The sequence below is a fragment of the Neofelis nebulosa genome, chromosome 9, assembly GCF_028018385.1.
Source record: "Neofelis nebulosa isolate mNeoNeb1 chromosome 9, mNeoNeb1.pri, whole genome shotgun sequence".
NCBI lineage: Eukaryota > Metazoa > Chordata > Mammalia > Carnivora > Felidae > Neofelis > Neofelis nebulosa.
In genome coordinates this window covers 15,267,703-15,274,117 of record NC_080790.1, presented here as the reverse complement: position 1 = coordinate 15,274,117, position 6,415 = coordinate 15,267,703, and the positions used below count along the sequence as shown (strand labels likewise).

Below are 6,415 nucleotides of genomic sequence, written 5' to 3'. Positions count from 1 at the left end.
TTACCCCAACAAAGACAGAGTCTAAAATGCTTCCCCTCAGGGACAGGTGACACAGACTTGTTCAGACAGAGGTAGGCCCTGACCTCAGCTCCTCTCCTGAGAGAAGATACGCAGTGTCTCAAAGGGGAATGCATGAGGGCACAGCAGGGGACAGAAGGGGAAATGGGAAGGAAAGGGCTCTGTTAGTGGGTCACAGGTGCCACACATACTTTTTTGTCTCCCATCTTACAAACAGAAGTCATAGATGTTCCTGGGCGTTTGATGTTCTTCATTGATCAACCCTTGTTCAAGGGGCATGCATACATGGAATGTGGCCTCCCAGCCTGTGATGGCAGCTGTGTGTGTGTGTGTGTGTGTGTGTGTGTGTGTGTGTGCGCACCTGCATGCACACTCCAGGCATAGAGAGAGATTCACTGGTAGCAAGGTGACAAAAAGGACGATGAGGTAGAAAGGGTGTCTAAATTGGAGTAAGAGGCTTCGTATGGACTGAATGTGGCCCATCCCCCCAAATTCTTATGTTGGAACCCTTTACCCCATATGAGCTATGGAGCTATGAGAAGGTGGCCATCTACAACCTGGAGGAGACTGTCCTCAGAACTCAACTATGCTGGCATTCTGATCTCGGACTTGCAGCCTCCAGAGGTGTGAGGAGTAAATTTCTGTGTACACACCATCCAGTTTATGGTACCTTGTTACAGGTGCCAGAACAGACTCAGATAAGGGCTACGTTGTAAGCAACAGCTCTCCCATGTCCTAGCAGTGTGACTCTGAGTATAAATTCATTCTGCTAAAAAAATGTATAATTCCTGCTCTGTTTCCCTTCTTTACGTGGTTGTTAGGAGACCTGAAGGGTAGGATATATATGGCACTATTCCGTAGAATCTAAGTTTTCTGAAATATTCAGAAAACAAAAATCTTTTGTGTTTGTTTTTAAAGCAAAACACTGCCATGGGGCTGCCTTTTTTTCCCCCTTTTCTCACAAAGGTTGAGAATGTTTCTGTACACATGATTCCAAAATACCGCCAGCTTTCCATTTTGGTTTTAAATTGCCATCTGCCATAAAGTCTCTCAGCAATGAAACCAGGTTCCTCTTTGTATGGATTCCTTGGTTTCTTCTCTGCTCTTTTGTGACCCGGGAAAATGAGCCAGGACAAGGAGAACCAGGGACTCATCCAGAAATGTTCATGTTGGGGGAAGATCCTGACTCCTGGATAATGAAGTGTGGATTGTTGGCAAATTTCTAAAGATAATATTTGTGGCAGGTAAAAAATAATGTCCAGTTAAAAACTTGGCAGTGATTCTCTCAGGGAGAGAATTGTCTTTTGTTTGGTGAAATACCTTGATGGCTTTTTTGAGTACAAAAGGTGAGCTCGCCCTAGGACATGCATTAGACTGGAGGTGGTTTTCAACTGTGCTTGCACATTAGGAGCTTTGGAAAAGTATGTGTGCTTCTGCCCCAGCTTCATAGCCTCTGACGTAATGGCCTGGGGTAGAGTCTGGGCGTCACTATTTTTAAACACCGTCCCTCCCCCACCCTGTCCCCAGGAGATTCTACTGTGTAGCCTGAGTTGATTCTCCTGCACTAGACCCAGATGAGAGGGACAGGTAGAAGAGTGGACAGAACTGGGGGGCTGGTAGCCTGATGAGAGAGATGAGAGAGGGAAAGAGAAATCACCTGGGTGGCAGTGGGCTGGGGCTCTGTGTGTGCAGGTGGCCAGCGAGGTGTCTCCAGTGTCCAGAGGAGCCAGGGACAGTTAACAAAGGAATCCCTGGCATTGAGTTTTAGGTTGTTCTCTGCGTTGTATATAGTACATACAACACTACCTTGTATCTCCAGATCCTCATGAACATCTCTGTCTGCCCAGTCCAGTGTCCATAGTGCTGTGGGGGAAATGCTGGAACTTAGGCTGGCCCCACTGATGAACAAAAACAGTCCAACACCTGCAGGAGATAAAAACTGAAGGGATTGAAAACCCAGCAAGAGTGGGAGATTGGAGTGAGGAGGGAACGAGGACACAATTGCCCCCCTAAGAATCCTCTGGGATGTTGGAAAGGATGCTTGGTTTCCTACCGTTTGTGGGCCAGGGATTCAAGGCAATTTTATTTAAATCTCAGTGGATAGTGCCTCAGCTGCTGGGGGACATGAAGGCTTACAAACAGCTGACACTTGAGCCAGAGAATAATAAATAATTCACCACCTTCCACTCTTTCCACCGTATACACTCCATGTGTGGAATATTTTACAGTGATCACAGTTCATTCGCATTCATCTCTCTTTGAGCTTTCCAACAGGCCTGAGAGATGGGGAAGAAAGGAATTTGTCACATGCGATCGCGAGAAAAGGGGGTTCTCAGCGGCTGTAGATTGCATCCAGGAGCCGCAGGGCTTGAAGCCTCGTGGGCTCCGAAGCCTCACTGCTGGTCCTGACTCAGTGCTCAACCCACCATTTCAGCCCGAGTTCAGGTCCCTCACAGCCTTGCCACTGTAGGAAGATCTTCTGTGTTAACACTCTTGTTTTTAGACAACATGAGCTCCAGATCGAACATCTACTTTAATCTCTTCCCTCTCTGCCATCTCTGCTCTCCCCTCTCCTTCTTCTGTCTCCTTTCCCCATCTCCTCATCCCCATCCACCCACCATTTCTTTAGCATTAAAAAAAATCTTTTTTTTTAGTTTATTTTTTGAGAAAGAGAGACACACACACACACAGAGAGAGAGAGAGAGAGAGAGAGAGCAGGGGAGGGGCAGAGAGAGAGGGAGACAGAGGATCCCAAGCAGGCTCCGCACTGTCAGCACAGAACCTAACATGGGGCTTGAACTCATGAACTGTGAGATCATGACCTGAGCCTAAATCAAGAGTCAGACACTTAACCGATGGAGTCCCCCCTCCCCCCAAGCGCATCCCCCCTCCCATTTCTTTAGCATTTACATGGCTATGCTCTGATTCCCCTAGATTAGGGTGGTCCTGCGTGGATTCCACCTGGGAGTGTTTTTGAATCCTTTCTTGTTTATTCGGTCTTCTCTGTTTTTTTATCTGACTCCAGGATGAGTCAAACGTGCTTACCAGCATGTATTGCAGAATCCCCCGGTTTCTAACCGGGAAATGGTCACCCTGTGTCTCTGGGAGGAACTTCCTGGCTTTGCTCGTGGACCTCCACAAGTTGTTGATGTAACACATTCTCGGCAGCTAGAGAGGACTAAATATACTAACTGGCTTGAGCTGACCTTTGCTCTAGATTTAGAAGAGAGGCATGGCGACCTGTTTCTCCCACATGGAAACAAACAGTGGAGCGGATTTTATGCCCAGGTGTTTGCCATATAGCTTGATACAAAACCATGTCCTGGAAAACTATAAGCCAATCTAATTTATAGAAATAAACTGAGTGAGAATCATTATTTTTTATTGGTACCACTTAATGTGAAGAAAATGCACATTTTCCAAAAATATGGAAAAAACGTTCCATTTGCCTTATTGGGTCCAAATGTTAGGTTTAAATTATTTTACTATGCAAACTTTCTTTCATATCTTGGCAGTAGTGATTTCCATTTTTATTCCTTTGGTATCCATAATCTTATGAGAATCAAAAACATATGCTTTGAGATCACTGGACAGCTCCTCCTCCCACATTTTAAAAATGCACAAGGAAGGTTATTGCTCTGGTAGCAAAAATAACAGGAACGCTATGGGAGAAAATTATGAGGACATCGAGGCTGAATGGGAAAGAGGTTCAAAAGGTGCACTCTGGTTTTCATGCTTTTGATTTGCAAGTCATTAAGCTGGAAGAGCCCCTGCCTCCTGCTGACTGCCACTAGGAATGTAATTTTTTCTTCTCTAATAGAGGATTGCTTATTCAATGACTCCAGGTTTTCAATATCGGAGGAGAATAGGGGATCTGGATTTTCCAGTGCTGCCTAAGATGGGGCACTGGTTACAGGGCTAAGAGTAGATGGACTTCTGGCCTCCCCTTTGTCTGCACGAGGAGGGTGCCCTTGGTGGGGAGGCAGAAGCATCATACAAATTTTGGTCTCGGGAACTTTAGGCTGACAGAGAGAAGCCAGTGAAGAGATGAATGCTTTGTGTTCTCTCCTGAGGAAAAATTATTAGAAAAAAAAACACTTGAGGAGAGTCAGATATTAAAATGTGATGAAAGGGTGTTTTGTAGCCAGGGTTGAAGCGATGGGCATCTCTTGGGACAACTGGCACAGGAGCTCCAAGACTGGGGACAGGAGAAAGCTCTACCACAGGAAGCACGAGCTGGGACGCCCCATTGCCAACACTAAGATTGGCCCCCACCGCATACACGCAGTTCAAGTTCTGAGAGGCAGTAAGTATTGTGCCTTGAGGCTGGACCTGGGAAACTTTTCCTGGGGCTCCAAGTGTTGTATGCACAAAACAAGGATTGCTGAAGTCGTCCACAATGCATCCAACAACCGACTGGTCCACACCAAGCCCCTGGTGGAGAACTGGATCGTGTTCACTGACAGCACCTGGTACCCACAGTGGTACAGGTCCCCCTGTGCACTGCTCCCGGGCCACAAGAAGGGGACGAAGCTGGTTCCCGAGGAGGAAGGGATTTTAAACAAAAAACATTCAAAGAAAATTCAGGAGAAATATGATGAAAGGAAAAAGAATGCCAAAATCAGCAGTCTTCTGGAGGAGCCGTTCCAGCAGGGCGAGTTCCTTGCACGCATGGCTTCAAGACCAGGCCAGTGTGGCCCAGCAGATGGTTGTGTGCTAGAAGGCAAGGAGCTCGAGCTCCATCTTAGGAAAATCAAAGCCCAGAAAGGCAAATAAAGCTTCCTCCCTTCTATCTTTGGTCATGTAATGAAGGTGTTTATTGTTCTAAATAAATAAATAAATAAATAAATAAATAAATAAATAAATACATAAAATGTAACAAAAGGAAAGTGAGAAGAGTGTCAAAGGAAAAGGGGAAGGGCAGATGAGAGGTTCAGTGTCTTCCAGGGGTAAGAGGACAAGGGCCCCGGTGGCCTGGTCCCTTGCCCAATGAACTGGGTCATAGTCCAGACTTTGCATCGACACGTTATAGAAACTTCAGTGGGTGCTCCATCAGCCAAGACCAGTGTTTCCAGAAATATGCAATGTCATTCTCTGCCTCCTACCTTGTATTTGCCCTGATTGTCCTCTCTGGGACTTGGGTCTTTGTTTGGTGCACATAGCTGTATACTCCAAGTTTCTGCTGTCCATGAACTGGTGATTAGTGAGCACATGTTTTTCCACAGCTTGCTCTTGTATTTCTGTAGCACTTGCTACTTTATATCCTCAATGACAACGTTACATTGGCCCTTTCTCCCTTAGTCCATTCAAAAAACTCACTCTTGTTTCAAAATAGACACAAGTGTCTTATTCTCTATGAAATCCTACCTGATCTCCCAAAGCCAAGCTGTTTCTTTTCTCTTTCGAGGCCCCCTGTACCTGGTGGGCACACAACGATTATTGCCCTCATTTTTCTGTATCACACTCTTTTTTCTGCTTGTCTGGGAGCTCTTCTACATGTAAACTTGAGGGCAGAAACTGCCTTAATTACCCTGACTTTCCCTACATTTCAGTGTCGATTGCATTTTAACAGGTGCTTAAATAAATGTTTTTGAATGGATGATTGGATGAATGACATTCATTCATCTAGGCCCTTATTGGTTGCAAGGATGAATACAAAATGTACTTCGTTTGCAAATAAGCAAATGTAATTAAAACAGAAGTACTGTAAAAATTTTGTTTCTGGCGCCTGGATGGCTCAGTCAGTTAGGCGTCCGACTCTTGATTTCGGCTCAGGTCATGATCTCATAATTCGTGGGATCGGGCCCCCCCAGGTCGGGCTCTGTGCTGACAGTTTGGAGCCTGCTTGGGATTCTTTCTCTCCCTCTCTCTCTGCCCCTCCTCCACTCTCTCTCTCAATCTCTCTCTCAAATAAACATTAATTTTTTTTCATATTATACTTAGTTTTTGCATTCTAAGAATGAAAGGGAGAGCTTACAGCTATGTAGTTAATAGCCGAGTGGAATAATGCAGACTCCCCTTATACTAGAACCCTCCAACCCACATTCCACACTTACCTTGACTTTCTGACATTGACCGTGGATGTTAATCAGATGGTGGAATGATTGTTTCATGACCTTCAGCTCATTTATCTCTGGAAATCAGTACTGACTTTTTGTGGAACAAGACTAAAAATGCTGAAGGAAGGCACCCTCAGCATTGGGGGTATAGTGTCTCATTTATTTGGGTGGGGAAGGCTTTCAATGACCATGATTCAGGAAGCAGTCTTATGGCCGGCCATCTGTGTAGACTAAGGGATATAAGGGTCCCACCAGGAACAGATTTCACTGCATCAGGACTTCAGTCTCTGAGGAGATTCATAGCCCAGCACACGATAGCTCAGTCTCCAGAGGCAAGT

General features: G+C 45.6%; 1 protein-coding gene across 1 annotated transcript; it reads left to right on the top strand.

The window, feature by feature from the left end:
* Positions 1–4,133: 4,133 nt before the first annotated feature.
* On the top strand, positions 4,134–4,794 carry LOC131486167 (small ribosomal subunit protein eS8-like). Its single transcript, XM_058686338.1, has one exon. The coding sequence runs from the start codon at positions 4,144–4,146 to the stop codon at positions 4,792–4,794; it is 651 nt and encodes a 216-aa protein (XP_058542321.1). The 5' UTR covers positions 4,134–4,143.
* The last annotated feature ends 1,621 nt before the right edge of the window (positions 4,795–6,415 follow it).